Genomic DNA, 17,500 nt, shown 5'->3' on the forward strand with positions numbered 1-17,500 from the left:
AAGGAACAAAAAGTATATTTATTTTACATTTAGCAATTGATGACACATGTTGTACAACCTTCAGTTTAGCACATCGTTACTTTAAATGTTTAAAATGTTCACTGTTGGTTGCTATACACACAGCAGAACGACGAGTGATCACCACAACTACATCAGTCATTGTTACAGTGGTGATTGCTGCACATTTTGCTGTAATCTCCCAGCAAAGTTCCTCTAGCTTTCACAGTTCCCCACAAGTAAAAGTCCATAGGTATTAGATCCGGCGAGCGTCGAGGGAACTCAACGAGCCCTCGTTGTCCAATCCAATGTCCCGGAAAATCACCATCCAGGGAAACTTGTACGGCTAGGTGGTAGTGTGGTAGCACCCCATACTGCTGATAGAAGACCTCTTCATCAGCTCCATAAAGTGCATGTATACCTGGTAAAATTGATGTGTGTAACATTTCCAGGTACATTTCTCCAGTGACAGTAGCATCAAAGAAAAAGGGTCGTCCTAAGAGCCTAGATGATGGTCCACCCAATACATGAACCCCTGGTAGATTGACTGCTTTATCTACATAAACATGCGGATTTTCCAGTGCACAGTACACACAGTTATGCTGATTCACAGTTCCATTAAGTTTAAATTGTGCCTCACCACTCCACACTACCTTCATCACAAATTATTCATAATCAGTTACCATTTGCTGATACTATTTGTAAAATTGCATTCAGCGATCAGGATTGTCACGATTAATCGCCTGCAGTAATCGTGGAATGTCAACTTTCCACTTCACAGCTTTCAGAATTCTTCATACACTTGTACTGCTAACCCCCACTTCACGTGCACATTGTGTAGCAGACTTCTGTGGAGAATTACCAAAAGTGTCCAACACGAGAGCAGGACTTGTAGCTAGCTGTATCCTGTCTTCCCTATCTTACTTTGTGAATATCACAAATTGTTCCATGCAATTCAAACTTGTCAATGATGCGTATAATTGTTAGGCTAGTTGGTGGTTCTGTTTCAAACTCCCACCTGCACTGACAATGCACTTCAGCAGCATTATCAAACTTTAAAACCATTTCACAATACATTTTTGTTGCTCAAATGTCAAGTGTGCTCCAGCTATCTTGTTTTCTTAATACCGAGATGAAAGTACTAACATCTGTTGAGCCAAAGCCCATACTAGGACACACTCGTAACTGAAATCATATGACAATATCGATATCTCAATAGAGCCTGACAAAGAGTGTATACATTTTTCTGTCAGACTCCGTAGATGAAATCGCAAAATGGCATGATTAAGAGTGCAATCAAAATTAATTAGTTGCCACCCTATTACTTATGACTCGCTCCCACTCCTGGTTGATACTGTAAATGGGCACAAATGTGAATTTGAGTAACAGTTTGAATGCAGATAAAACATTACGCAAAGAAAATTTTAAGTAATTTGAAAACTGAAATTATTATGTACAGCACTCTTATCAACTGCTCGAACCTATGCAGGACATGTATTCCTGCTGCTCACAATATTAACTTTTGTTTCCTCATTGCAGGCCAAGTATATGTGATTGGCAGCACACCTGAGGTATTCACCACACAAACTGCAAGGCCTGTGGCTACACGAACATCTGAATCAAGTTTGGGAAGGGGGATAGTGCCCACGGTATGTAGTTTCGTAAGCGACTGTTCATTGGTAATCAAGATAATATGTCTGTGAAGATTATTGTCTGTGCATGTAAGCATGGCTGTGAACTGATTTTTTAAGTTGGTAGGCTATGTTTTCATGTTAGTGTGAATGTCTTAAAGGTAAGATCTTTCACTGATAAAAATAATTACTAAATGCTGTGTACCACAGCATTACTGATATTATAGTGATAATATACTTCTCATAACTTTAATCCTTGATGTTATTGTGGCCCTCAGTCTGAAGATATGTTTGATGCATTTCTTCATGCTAATGTGTACTGCACAGGTATCCTCATCTCTGCATAACTACTGCAACATTCATCGGTTTGAACTTCCTTACTGTAGTCAACCTCTAGTCTCCTTTTACGATGTTTACCCCCCCCCCCCCCCACACACACACACACACACACACACACACACACACACACACTCACACACACACTCCTCTCTCTCTCTCTCTCTCTCTCTCTCCCCCCCCCTCCTCCCCCTCCCCATCCTCCCCCCCCCCTCAATTACAAAATTAATGATTCCTACATAACTGAGGAAGTTCCGCATTAACCCTCCAGACAAATATCTTCAGAAAAGAGTTCCTAATGTATAGATTTATGTTTAATTTTAGGACTTACCTTTTCAGAAATACTTTTCTTGCTGTCGCCAATCATCTTCTCTACTTAGATCATCATCAGGTAGTTTGCTGCCCAAGTAGCAAAACACATCTGCTACTTTAAGTGTCTTGTTTTCTAGTCTAGTTTCCTTGGCTTCACCTGATTTAATTAGACTACATTCAGTTGTCCATGTTTTGCTTTTTTTTATATTCGTCTTCTATCGTTCTTTCAAGACACTGTCCATTCAGTCCAACTGCGCTTCCAAGTCTGTTGCTGTCTCTGGAATTAAAGTATCATTGGCAAACCTCAGTTTTCTTTTCTTCTCTCTGAACTTCAATTGCTACTCCATTTGTGTGCGTGCGTGCGCATATTGAATGACATCATGGGTAGGCTACAACCTGTCTCTCTCCCTTTTCATCCACTGCCTCCCTTTCATGCCCCTAAACTCTTATAACTGCCATCTGGTTTCTGTACAAGTTGTAAATAACTTTTCATTCCCTGTATTTTTACCGCAGCTATCTTCATAATTTCAAAATCTCAACTACTGCTTCCCTTTCGCGTCTTTCCACCCTCATAATAGCTATCATTTTCTGTAAGATAGTAGATACTGTGGAGGACACAGTAAAACTGTTGTCAGAGCATTTTCCGTCTGATACGATAAAGTTGTTCAGACATGAGATGACGAACGCTTACTTCTTGTGTAGTGGTAAATTTTATGAAATGGTGGATGGAATGGCTATAGGTTCTCCATTGTCTCCTGCAGTGAGCAACTTTTTTATGGAACATTTTCAGGAATGTGCGTCAAATTTGTTTGACTCCCCTATGTCCATTTTTGTTTTATTGTTACATTGACAATATGTCTATGGTCTGGCCATCTAATGGAGAAGCTCTTCAGCATTTTGTTGAACATATGAACAGTATGTACAAAAATAGAAAGGAGGTGGCTGCCATTTTTAAATTTGTTGGTACAATTAAAATTGGATGTACATCTTTGCCACTCGGTGTACAACAAGTCGACGCACACAGATCTATATCTTAGTGCTCAGAGTTTTCATCATCCAGTCCAGAAGAGAGCAATTGTAAATACGTGGGTACACAAGCAGAAACTGTTTCTGCTGAGGACCACTTGGATTCTGAAATCAACCATCTGAACTACATGTGAAAAATGTTGAAACATTCACGTGATCAGCTACGGACCGTATTCCTTCCTTTTTACAGTGCTACATTGAGCAAAACAGGCAGGATCGTGGGAAGATGAGGTATAAGACTTACTTTTTGACCAGCTATGAAGATAGAGGTCCTGCGATCTGTTAATGATATTCTCAGCTTCAGGATCCCTGGGATTTGTAACATTCATCGTGAGTGTGGTAGCAATTAAATCAGTCAGTTTATCCAAACCATTTCTGACCACTGTTCAGAACATTAATGGCTTATTAAAAAGCGAAAACTGGAGAAATTTGCAATTGCTGGGCACAGCCTCACAGAAAATGCAAAATACTGTTTGATAAAACAAAGGTTTTGTCCTATGCTTTTACATTCTGAGATTCTGTAATTAAGGAGGCTGTAGAAATAAGAATGTATGACAGGATCTTCAACCGTGACAGTGGATGCAATCTTAGTGGTGCACGGAAGCGAGCTCTTGATGCAGAGAAGAGGCAGAGATAATAGTCGCAATGTTTACGGTATTACGGGAGCAGTGGCACCAAAGGTGCAGACTTTGATACCATTTGTGGCAGCATTATGTAATTACCTATCAATTGGAAGTCGTCTATGGACTATATAAAGCCACCTCAGCAGCAGTGTAGTCAGTCAGTGGCACCTGACAAAGGATGAGGTTTTATCGTAAATAGACACTGCAAGAAGTCCAGGAATGTGTTACACAACAGTACCATCATGAAAGACGTTGTCATATATTATTTCCCATTTCATCTTCCTCTTTCCTTTCTATAATATTCCCTTCAAGTATGTTGGCTTTGTATAACCCTCCTGTATATTCCTTTAACCTTTCCGCTGTTGGTTGGTACTGGAATACGATCTAGCCTCTTGATATCCAAACTGGTGTTTCTCCAAAAATTTCTTCTTACCCAAGTCTTGCATACATCTCCAGCTCAATGTTCGTCCTGTAGCTATTTTTACTAAGCCATTTTGTACTTCTTGTCAGTATTATTTTGTAGAGGTCTGTGTTCCCTTTTTTTGCCTGCTTCATTTGCTACATTTTTATATTTTTTACTTTTGTTATTTAAGTGCAGTGATTTGTACGTTGTTCAAGTATTACCTCCAAGCCTTGTCTTTTTGCCTGTTCAGTCCTCTGATGTCTTCATTATTTCATCTCTCAAGACCACTCATTCACCTTCTAATGCATTCTTTTCCTGTTTTAATCGTTGCCTAAAGGTCACTTCAAAAACCTCAATGAACTCGGGCTCTTTTAACTTAACCAGGCCCCATCTCCTTAATGGAGAGGTACAAAATCTCATATGTTGTTGACCATAAGTTCACGACAGTATGGCTTTAGACTTAAAATACTCAGTGTTACAAAATTTTTAAACACTTTTCTCTTTGTGACAATTTAATTCTGAATGAACATTTGCAACTATGCAATAAAAATTCCTCCAGTAATATAAAGCCCTTACTTAGAAACACCTAAAATTGACTCGTCTTTTTCGTCAGAGCGGACTTTAAAATACTGCCTTCCTCTCTCCCTTTTATTTATTACATTGTAATCATTTTCATACAAAATGTGTAGAATAATTGCTATGGATTGCCTGTATAAATTTCAATTTGCATATTACTGGCAATTGACTTGTGAGATAAACTCTTGTATGTTGTTTATTTTTTTAATTATAGCAGCTGATTTCTTAAACTGTTAATAGATGGCACGACTTGTTTTGTGATCACATTGTAGCAGCTTCAGCTAGTGACACTCTGTCTGATGCCACATCTAGTGCCTGTTTTCTCTTACAGCCCTTAGTGGTGTACGGTGTGCTGTGCCATGTAGCTATAACTATACTGACAATTACCAAGTTTTTGTTTGGTCCAGTGTATGCAGTTCAGATATTATCTTCTTATGATGTATTTTATATGATGAGAGCTTTTTGTTCTTAATCTTTTCTATATGTTAGTATAGTCTTCTCATAAATTTGTTCAGTATAATAACACTCTACTCTTGGTTTTCTCTGTGTTAATGGTTTTGTAATTGTTTGGATTTTCTGATAGACACCCATAGTGGGTTTTGAAACCAGCTTAAAGTGAAATTTTGTTGCAACCAGTTGGCTGTATTATACAAATCATATCTATGTCATTCCCCTTAAAGATATTGCAGATTCAAGTACTTCTCAAATGTAAATATTGTAAAAATTGTACTGTTCATGTTGATATTTTTAAGTAAATGATTAGTGTGTGTTTCAGCGTGATGACAGGAGAAGAGCAACGCATAATGAAGTTGAGAGGAGGCGCAGGGATAAAATAAACAACTGGATTGGGAAACTCAGCAAGATCATACCGAACTGCTCACCTGAATCTACAAAAACTGGTCAGGTAAGAAACTTGTACTTTTAACTTTGTAAGATGTGGTGGGTGACTGCTGTAGTTGACAGTCTTAACAACATGAGTTGCCAACATACACTGTTTACAGCACAAATAGTATGAGACATACAGGAATTGGATATGGAAAGTCTCTACTGAAAATGTATAAGGTGGCATCTCTTCCCTTGTATGCTGTAGTACTATCCATAGTTACCAACTATTGTTGACTGTCAGTGTTGACTTTTCGTCTCTCAGATTTCTTTGTTTTCGTCGGGACGGCTTAATTTTGTTATTGTATTTACGTGTCTAGTTCCATAGTACCAAATTGAGAATCAAATCTCCAAGGTTATGGAACGTGTCAGTACATGAAACTAAAACATAAAAATAATAACAGATAAAACAAAATGTGTATGAACCCATAATAAGTCAAACCATAAGTTCGAGTAAACGCAATAAACAATATAAAATAGGAATCAGCTTAATTTTTCCTCCTTGACAATAGGAGTGGCCCATGAGGGAACTCCTCAGTTCACAGGGATTACTCCAAAGATTATTGAATTCTTGTGGTAGCTTATCGAAAATGGATGTGACAGTATACTGCACACCTTTCTGTACAAGAGTTAAGAAAGAGCGATTCAAATGCAAACTGGATTTCTGCCTCAGTATTAACTGAGTGACACCTGCTAATTCTTGGGAATAAACTGATATTGTCATTCCCTGTTAACAATAAATGTTAACAATAAACGTGTCGTGGAACCCTTGTCCGCCGGAAGAATGACGATGGATCGGTCAGCCTTCAGATCACGGATAGCCTGGGCTTCAGCAGTGGTAATGTTGGGAGTAGGATTAAGGTTTTTAAGAAGGATTGAGATGCAAGGCTGGAAGTCAGAAATTCCTCGAAGGTTTGGAGAGGGTGATTTTGAGGAAGAGGAGGTGGGTCCCGCTGTGACGGAGGACGGAACTGTTCCAGGCAGGGTTCAATTTGGATAGTGTCCTGGGGAGTTGGATCATTGGGAGTAGGATTAGGATCATTTTTCTTCGTGGCAAAGTGATATTTCCAGCAGAGAGCACGAGAGTAGGACAGTAAATCTTTGACGAGGGCTGTTTGGTTGAATCTGGGAGTGGGGCTGAAGGTGAGGCCTTTGGATAGGACAGAGGTTTCGGATTGGGAGAGAGGTTTGGAGGAAAGGTTAACTACTGAATTAGGGTGTTGTGGTTCCAGATTGTGTTGATTGGAATTTTGAGGTTTTGGAGGGAGTGGACCTGGAAGTGGGAGAGGGAAAGACGAAAGGATGTGGGTTTTAAGGGAGAGGGTAAGGAGTCATTCCAATCCCGGGAGCGGAAAGACTTACCTTAGGGGGGAAAAAAGGACAGGTAAGGTAAGTCTTTCCGCTCCCAGAATTGGAATGACACTCTACCCTCTCCCTTAAAACCCACATCCTTTCGTCTTTCCCTCTCCTTCCCTCTTTCCTGATGAAGCAACCGTTGCTTGCAAAAGCCTGAATTTTGTGTGTATGTTTGTGTGTCTATCGACCTGCCAGTGCTTTTGTTTGGAGGGAAACATTCCACGTGGGGAAAATATATCTAAAAACAAAGATTCTGTAACTTACCAAACGAAAGCGTTGGTACGTTGATAGAAACAAGAACAAACACAAATTTCAAGCTTTCGCAGCCCATGGAAAGGCGAAAGGCTGTGGGTTTTAAGGGAGAGGGTAAGGTGTCATTCCAATCCAGGGAGTGGAAAGACTTACCTTGGGTGGGAAAAGGGACAGGTACACACACACACACACACACACACACACACACACACACACACACTTTTGTCTTTCCCTCTCCTTCCCTCTGATCAAGCAACCGTGGGTTGTGAAAGTTTGGGGTGTGTGTGTGTGTGTGTGTGTGTGTGTGTGTGTGTGTGTGTGTGTGTGTGTGTGTGTATTTTATTGTGTCTATCTACCAGCGCTTTCCCATTTGTGAGCCAAAAATATCCTTTGAGAAAGGGAAGTTTTACCCCAAAATATAATATCATATGACATAAGTGAATGAAAATAAAAAAAGTAGACTAATTTTAGTGTCAAATGATCTCTTACTTCAGATACTGTTCAAGTAGAGAAGTGGCAGCATTAAGTCTTTGAACAAGATCCTGAATGTGTGCTTTTCATGACCGTTTGCTATCTATCTGAACACCTAGAAATTTAAACTGTTCAGTTACACTAATCATATGCTCATTGTGTGAAATTAAGACATCAGATTTTGTTGAATTGTGTGTTAGAAACTGTAAAATTTAAGTCTTACTGTGATTTAGCCATAGTTTATTTTCTACAAGCCATGAACTTGTCATTAACTGCACTATTTGAAACAGAGCCAACGTTGTACACTACATCCTTTACTACTGGAATATGGTTCACAAAAGGTTCTGTTTGATAATGTTGAAACACAATTAGTATAGAAAGAGTGATTATTTTTCAAAGATAATTACACTAAACTCTTCACATGCAACTGTCTACTAGGTTTAATGATTATTATATTAACTTTCGCACTGAAATTTTGTGTTTGAATCACACTAAATTAATGCATTTCCATCCATTCTACCTGTGTGGTTTAGCTTTTAGATATTTCTGACTCCAAATTGAGCCTCAGAAAACCGATGGCTATCATATCCGCAAATACACCATATGTCAGTGTTATACAAAAGTCCACTAACAACCCTGCACACAGACTAAAAACCGTTTGCAACCTAAATGTCACAATGTATCTATAATTGTGTGCCAGAGAAGTTTCTCTATCCTTCCACTCGCGTGAAGGTCAGTATTAAAAGTCCTGACGTGAAAGAATAAATAAAAGAATGTTTAGAAAATAAATATATATACAATGCCCATGTTTGACATCAACGTGGATAATCACTCAGGCAGCAAGTGGTAGCACTAGCAGTGGAGGGTATAGAAAGCATGGCAGAGGATGCAGAAAACAGTGTAGTTGTTTGCTTATTCAAGGCATGCTGCTCATAGGAGTTTGGTTGTGTCAGTCATTAGCAACGGTCGCATAAACTAAGATCAGAGAGGGCACTTGTTGCCCACTGTATACTTTGCTGTGATTTCTGGCACCAATTTATAAGAATAATTAGCATTAATAGCAATGTTTGTGGTTTGAAAATGGTTCTGTCAGCCCGAATCTGATAACTACTATAGCTGGATTTTATACCAGTGCAACTGAGATGGATGAAATTTTAAAAAGAAATCATTCGATTTCCTCAGTACAGTCGTTGTCGTTATACAGAAACGGGGGTTATCTGATGTCCAAAAGAGCATGATCATTGGGTTTTGGGCCAAGGGTGGAAGCATTTCTGAAATGGCTGAGTTTGTAAACTGATCATATGTCGCTGTGTGTGGCAAAATGGCACTACCAAAAAAACTGGCACCGAGGTGACTGTAGTGCACCACAGACCATAGATGACAGGGATGAATTATGACTGTGGAGATGTGTACGGGCAAATAGATGTGCAACAGTTGAGCGACTGTTCGGCAAACGTTGCTGCATATGGGCCTCCCCTGCAGGCATCTGGTTCATGCACCCTTGCTGACTGCTGTTCATTGATGACAAAGATTGGAATTTGCATTCCAACATCACAACTGGTCTTTTCAGATGAATTGTGTTTTGTGCTCCATCACACAGGTGGCCGCTGGCATGTATGGTGTAAAACATCTGAAAACAAGCACTGAGCAACAATCATCAGAAGGGTTCAGGCATTTGCTGGGTGATGTCATTCTGGAAAGCATAGTGGATCGACTCAAGCATGCCACGGTCTTTGGGGCCGTGTCCAACCCTACACTTAATTTGTTTTTCCTCAGCACGATGGCAACGTTTCACACAGCTCAGAGTGTACATGCATGGTTCGAAGAACACCAGGACGAGTAGACCGTAATACCCTGGCAACCAAACTCCTCAGATTTAAACCCAATCGAGAATGTGTGGGACTACTTCGATTGTGCTGTTCGCATCATTGATCCTCCACTGATAAACCTAGTGCAGCTGGGGTTGGCATGGTTCCACAGCCCTTCCAGAACGTCATTGACTCTCATACTACTAGTCTCACAGCAGTCTGCACTGCAAAAAGTTGTTATTCAGGCTGTTCGTGGGAATAACGACTGCCGAAAAGCCTCCATGCGCACTTGAATCTGTCTAATTTTACATTCGTGATCTATTCTGGAAGTATAACTAGGGGAAGCAATACATTTGATACCTCATCCAGAAACGCACCCTCTCGAAACCTGAACCACGATGCAGAGCACCTCTCTTGCAGTCTGCCGCTTGAGTTTGCTAAACATCTCCGTAATGCTATCACGATTACCGAATAACCCTGTGACGAAACGCGCCGCTCTTCTTTGGATCTTTCCTATCTCCTCCGTCAACCCGACCTGGTACGGATCCCACACTGATGAGCAATACTCAAGTATAGGGCGAATGAGTGTTTTGTAAGCTACCTCCTTTATTGATGGACTACATTTTCTGAGGACTCTACCAATGAATCTCAACCTGGCACATGCCTTACCAACAATTAATTTTGTATGATCATTCCACTTCAAATCGTTCAGTACGCATACTCTCAGATATTTTACGGAAGTAACTGCTACCAGTGTTTGTTCCGCTATCATATAATCATACAATAAAGGATCCTTCTTTCTGTGTATTCGCAATACATTACATTTGTCTATGTTAAGGGTCAGTTGCCATTCCCTGCACCAAGTGCCTATCCGCTGCAGATCTTCCTGCATTTTGCTGCAATTTTCTAATGCTGCAACTTCTCTGTATACTACAGTATCATCCGCGAAAAGCCACATAACTGTTGTCAATATATATTCACCAAGGACTTAGGTCTCATCCAAAGTAATGATAAGAACTTTTTTTTTTATATTCATGTCTGTGTGGGTGCTTTCTCTCTGGAACTTATTGCACTTGCCATCCCTTCTTGAAGATACGTGTCATCTCTGCGTGATTCTCCACGTGCAAGCAAAAATAACAGGTCCACACAATATTTGTGCACTTCTTAAAATAACTTCTAAGGCTTTCATTTGCGAGTATTATTTGTCATTAAGGATATGTAGGGAAACACACTCCTATTTAGTGGTACATATTGCCACATACCATGTTTGACCGAAAATGGACATCACTTCATTAACCTTACATTTACTATTCTCAGACCTTACTAAAGTTTATGCAGTTAAAAGTTATCACCACATGGCAAACTTTCTACTACACACCGACTCTTTCCAAAAAGTAGTAACAATCCTCAGCCCTAGTAGTGTTTCATCATTTATATCTTCTCTGTATTAATTGGTCATTGATCTGTCGATAGGCTGCACACACTAACTAAAAGGGCCAGTGTGCTGGCTGGCCTGGGTATTGATTTTTAGGTAGTTTCCCAAATCAAACTAAGTGAATGCCGGGCTGTTACCCACAGTATGCCTCAGTTAAATGATACACAAACGTTTAGAAAACTTGTTCACGCTTTCACATGGGGTAGCAATTAATGCAGAATGATGGAATGCACGAATTCCAACAGAGGCATCTGGCCACCGTCTAACACTAACATTGCCACATCCAGAGTAACATGCCGACCCCATGAAGACACAAGACAAGACCAGGAAAAACAAGAAGGTAGCTGGAAATTGCCCATGTAGCTCATAGCACGTCACTCTGTGGATATTATCTGGTGCCATAAAAATACCTAAAAGTCATTCATACAGGCTTCAGTTGCATTTTAATTATTAGGTTGCAAGGCTGTCAGACTGGTCATACCTGAATAAATAAATAAAAATTTTAAACAGTGACTAAAACATTGAAAAATCAAACATTAACCGTCTTAACATTTCGAGTTGTATGATTTTTATTATTTTGACAGAAACTTAAAATTCCAGATATACTCGGGCAACTTTGGAAAGAATGGCTCACTATAGGCATTTCAGTGCTCATAGTTTAATGTTCAGCTGCTGGAGAGCATCCAGTACTATGTTTGTAGCCTGACTGCCATGTTTTGTTTGAGGTATTTGCCACCAAAAATGTAGTTTTTACTGTGTGAAACTATGGATACTCTACAACAAAAGTTGTGCTTTCATCCTCTGTCCTATATTGTTGTTTAGGCAGTGCTTGTGAGTTTTCCAGTGAATTTAGCAGTGCAGAAAGTTGAGAAGAAAGTGATTTTACAAGTCACTGAAAGTCATGACTGTACATCAGTTCACTGCCAACTGTTCACCAGTGGTACAAAATAAACACATCCACTTTTCTCTACCCAGGTCCTCAAAGATTTGTGTTCACAGGAAATCATTGTGAAATATATGGTATGACTTCATATCTACCCAGAAACTAAAATGTATTAAGTTTCAGGATATTTTGGTTAAAGTCCAGTGGACAAGTATACTTGGATTTTATTAATGGTGATCTTCAAAACTTTTTAACTCATCATTTTGAGCTTTTAAAAGCTATCCTTCTTTGTCTCTATGTAATGTCATTCATTATAGGACATAGTACATTAACATTTTTTGGAACATAATTTGAAGAGAAATAACATGTTAAGGGGTTAAAGAGCACACGTCTCAGAATAATTTGTAATGCTGTAATAGTTTATCTTTGTCGTGTTAATAATAATAATTTCTCAACTCTCATTTTAAATCTGAGTGAAGCATTCAATTACTTGAATAGAATTTGACACCACTTCACAGTATGAACCCTGTGTTGGGAATGAACCTTCACATAGCTGTGGGAATCTACATCGGTGGAGCTGTTGTGAAAGTAATGGTGTAGCGGGAACTCAGTTGACAGGGGTAATAGTGTCTCTATGTTATACCTATGATTTACTTCCAAAGTCCTGATTGCGATAGGTGCGTTTGTAACATTTTTGTGCTTAGGAAAAATTTTGGAGGAAGTATCTTTCATTGTTGAATAATTTACAATTTCTGGTCACATTAAAACTGTACACAGGACAGGGTCTCAAACCCTTCTCGTCAGCAGACAGTATTCATACTGACCACAGAACTATCCAGACACAATGAGTCGTGACTGATAGTTTAAATTTGCCTGCCTCACTCCCACCCAAGTGGATGTTTCACAACAGATTACATGCCACTGTTGAATAATATTCATTCTACAAATATTCTTTTTTATTTGTTTATTGATATTCTGGTGACATAACTGACATTCATGCTACTGTAGAAAAACATTGCTGTGTGCAGATATACAGAATGATGGCAATATTGCCAGAGTGGAGCCAGCCACACTAGGGGGGGCTCCACATGTACCTACGAAACTAGCAACACAGAGAGCCTGCATCCTGTCATGCAAGCCTCTTTGTCTCAAACTACTGCAGCCTACATCCATTTGACCCTACGTACTGTACCCATCCCTCAATCTCTCTACAATTTTCGATCCTCCAATACCAAATTGACAAGTCCTTGATGTCTCAGGATGCGTCCTGTCATCCAATGCCTTCATTTAGTTAAGTTATGCCTCAAATTTCTTTTGCCACCAATTCTTCAATAGCTCCTCATTAGTTAATGTTACCCATCTAATCTTCCGCATTCTTCTGTAGTGCCATATTGCAAGATCTTCTATTCTGTGTGTGTCTGAACTGCTTGTCATCCACGTTTTCACTTCCATTCAAGGCTACACCCCGGACAGATAACTTGAGAAGAGTCTTCTCAAACACTAAATTTGTATCAGATGTTAAGAATTCCTCTTCTTCCCCCCAGAAATACTTCGGTGCTATAGGCAGTCTGCACTTTATTGCAAATCTCATCTCTTTCCTAATCTAACTATCTCAATATTGCCTGATTTGACTATATTCCTTAACCTTGTTATCCTTTTTTAGATGCTCATCTTGTAACCCCTTTTCAAGACACTGTTCATTTTGTTAGACCCTTCTTTCAGGTCCTTGGCTGTCTCCAACGCTTGCTGCTGACAATGTAATTCTGTCAGATTTTATTTCTTCTCCAAATTGTTCTTTGGTTTCCTTTACTGCTTGTTCAGTGTGCAGATTGAACAATATCAGGAATAGGCTGCAACAGTGTTTCACTGCCTTCCCAACCACTGTTTGCCTTCCATGTCCTTGGACTCCTGTAACTGTGGTCTTGTTTATCTGTAAGCTATATATAACCTTTTGCTCCCTGTATTGTATCCTTGTTCTGTCCAGAATTTCAAAAAAGAAATGAGATGCAGAAAGGTTATGTCATTCTTTGTCATCATAGCTGGAAATGTAAGTGATTATCTAGTAACAGAAAGCTCTTTATAGTTTTTCCAGTAATTCAGTTAATTTCTGAAGTAGGCAAAATTAGTTACTAACAATCATTAGCTACTGTCAGTTACTCAGACTCTGATGACACAGAACATCCTTTTGTAGGCCAGAGACACGAAAATATCAGTTTTGCGTAAACATCAGTTATTGATACTTTAAAGTCTAAATGTCGAGTGTACATATACTGAGTACTTCATGACAGGATGAGTGGAATTCTATTTGTAATAACTTCCATAAGGTGGGGCAACAAATTTGTTTATTCATCCACAGATCATTTTACAATAATGTTAGACATTTTAGTTAATAAAACAACAAAAAATTATTAAAAGCTAGCAAACATGCAGGGGTGTAATTACTTGCCACATCAATTTACTTGCAAAACTAATATTGCACTACTTGTTCACACCTCATCATGAATCACTGCACATACATCTTTTTGGCTGAAATCAGGATCATGAGACTATCCAGGGCTAGCAGACTAATCAAAGGTACAAACTCAACATGTGCCAGAGACAGTTCAGATGATAGCTGAGCAGATCTACTAGTGGTTCACAGCCAAGTGTTTAAACCTTAATCTTCCAAAGACTCAGATTTGCAATTTCAGACAAACAGTAATTATCTGCCAGCACCAGAAGTAGACATTAATGATTATTTAAAATTCCTTGGTGTCCATTTGGATAACAAGTTACAACTTAAGTTAGCAGAAACATAAATTAACCAGAATAAAAACTGCTTCTATCATAGCACAAAAAAGGTGAACATGTCCTGGGCAGAGTTAGGGATATGAAAGAAGGGAACTAGCTTTTTGACTTATCTGGTAGCTTCAAAGACACATTTGCACTTTTTTTACAATTTAACCACTCAGCTGCAAGATGTTGGTACACCTGCATCTTGCAGTTTATAGGCTAAAGTCCCTGATCCTGTGCCCAAAATCCTGAAAATTCCCCAGCCGTAGTAAACAGTATATAATATTTTATTGTGGTTCCCAACTTTTACTCTACCATAATTTTGATATTAGCCTACCATAGCTTTGCAACCAATGTTGTTTTTTGTTCATTCGGATGACAATCAATCGGGTACAAGTCTTAATTGTCTTTTGGACCATGTTGCTTGAGCTGGGCATTGTTAGTTTGATGTCTCTACAGTTACCTGCCTGCTGTAGCTGAAGTTGTCCAGTGTAGCTTAATGTGTCCTCAGAGCACACAAGCTTTACTCCCTCGTCAAGGTCACACGGTGCAGGAGGTTTTGTGTTTTAGTTTCAATTTTTTAAATTTTGTTCTTTTTCTTTAAACACACTTTAGTCATATACACGAGACTGTATACACAAACATATCAAAAATAACCATAAATGCTTTATACAGTGCACACAAAAAAGCAAACTTAAATGCTGAAAAAAGAACTGTGAAGCAATGTTTGCATGATAATTCTGATGATTATTTTTGTAGCAATTTTTGGGTTAGTTCAATTTTATGCCTGGTCATTGATAAAGGTTTAAATGCTCCGTTAAACAATATATCATTTTGTAGAGGGCTGGGCATAAGTCTGGTTTGGTTCAAGCACTGTTTTGCATGTTCAACAATTTATCAGTAATTTTTAGCCACTGGTGAATAAAATCTTATACATATAAGAAGTGAAATGATAATCAACTGTAATAATTAAAACTGGTTATGTCCAAATGCAACTCTTAAAATGCAACGTATTTCTATGAAACACTGTTTCATGTGCAGATGCATGCTTTTTCGCACATAAACCCTGAGTGATGAAAGATTATTGCAAATGCTTCTTTAATTATTGTAAGAATACATTTTTCTATCATCATCTGTGTCACTTTAAAACTTCTCAGCATGTGAGATTTGCACGAAACTGGATTTTACATACATTTTATGTGCAACTTTAGATTGTCATATTGTTGTGACAGATAAAGCATTCACAGTGCAGGACAACCATTAATTACATGTGTTTGTCTAACTTCTTAAAAGATTTGAACTCATTCACACAGGTTTAAGGCATAGAAGTGGTGTGTGTAAAGAACCTCTCAAAAAACGTAGTTGCACATGAAATCCAAACGAAGCCAGATTTTTCAAACAATTTAAACTTTTCTTAGACCAAGGTCCGATACACCGTTGGACCAAATTTGAACCATCAGTCCAGGAGTTCTTTGTTGGCACCAGGTCCAGTTTGTCATTAAAACGTTGCTTAATATACTGTAATATAGCTACAGTCAGATATCGGAATGGCTATACAAATGGCTGTTGGAATGGACTAAACTTAAACTTTTTTGCCCAATGTTCCTAGCGTAAATGGAACCAAGCACCAAAATCATTGTGCTCATCGAAGGACAAGATGTTGGCTTATGTTGTATACTTTTACTATTTACCGTATGAAATCATCATGTGAGGCAGTACATGCAAAGTAAATATAGTATTAATAATTCAATGGCAGTGAGCAATAACAGTATGGCGTGAGGTAGATAACTGTACATATTTCAGGGTTCTTTCTAAGGATCTTGTAACTCTCTCTCTCTCTCTCTCTCTCTCTCTCTCTCTCTCTCTCTCCATTTACTCTTCCTTCCTTTTTGCAGTAAAAACCATTTTCACAGGAACTGTGACCTACACATCCACAATACAAAACAAATTAATGTAGACTTGACTTCCTTGTCTAGATCTTAGAGTTGTGTTACCGACTTCGATACAGTTGTAGCCAACCAGCTCCCATCTAACAAAAAACATGAAATAGGAATTTTAAACAGGTTCAAAGCAAAATTACAAATGTGCCTCAATAGTAATGCTTTCAACATACTGAATTTCTACATTCAAGAATTGAAAAGTCGTGTTACCTACATGGTAGGTAGCAGGTGTGTGACTAGCAGTAATGTCCCAAATTCCATTTGAGAACAAGACACACAATATTTGGTTCATTAATTTCTGAATAAATTGTAGCTGACAGATGTAGCAGAGGTACTTCTACTGCACTTTGGTATTAATAGTTGGCTTTTCTAAAATTACATGGGAAGAGATACTACACAATAAACTCAGTTTCGATGTGGGCTGTCGCTGCTGCCAAGGCTGCAGTCCTCAAATCTCAGCCGCTAGTTCTTACCTTCCTGATCTCAGTGTTGTTGTCTGCCAGCAGGTGATGTCACTTTGGCATCACCTCTCGTACTCCTTTCATGGGAACAAGCTCTGTGGAATTAAGCCTCTCCCATCAGCTTGGACAACCTCCTCTCGCCGCGAGGAGATCATTTTAACTAGGTTGCCTGTTGGGCACTGTCTTTCGAGCCATAGCCATTTGGTAAGTGGTGCTCCCCCACCACTTTGTGCACATTGTGCTCAGCTTTTGACAGTTCACCATTCTGCCATTTCCTCGCAGAATGCCCTTTTTTTTTTTTTTTTTTACCACGTATGTTCTCAATTGTGATTGCCG

At 39.0% G+C, this 17,500-nt stretch overlaps 1 protein-coding gene across 3 annotated transcripts in view; it reads left to right on the top strand.

Annotated features, from left to right (window-relative positions):
• The window catches only part of LOC126210248 (upstream stimulatory factor 2), a 48,462-nt gene that overhangs the window by 23,599 nt on the left and 7,363 nt on the right, over positions 1 to 17,500 (top strand). For all 3 annotated transcript variants that reach the window (XM_049939437.1, XM_049939439.1, XM_049939438.1), the window contains 2 exons: positions 1,537 to 1,646; positions 5,680 to 5,808. In XM_049939437.1, coding sequence (XP_049795394.1) covers positions 1,537 to 1,646; positions 5,680 to 5,808 — 239 coding nt within the window. The remainder of the gene's footprint in view (positions 1 to 1,536; positions 1,647 to 5,679; positions 5,809 to 17,500) is intronic.

The sequence above is a fragment of the Schistocerca nitens genome, chromosome 10 (assembly GCF_023898315.1).
Source record: "Schistocerca nitens isolate TAMUIC-IGC-003100 chromosome 10, iqSchNite1.1, whole genome shotgun sequence".
Classification (NCBI taxonomy): domain Eukaryota; kingdom Metazoa; phylum Arthropoda; class Insecta; order Orthoptera; family Acrididae; genus Schistocerca; species Schistocerca nitens.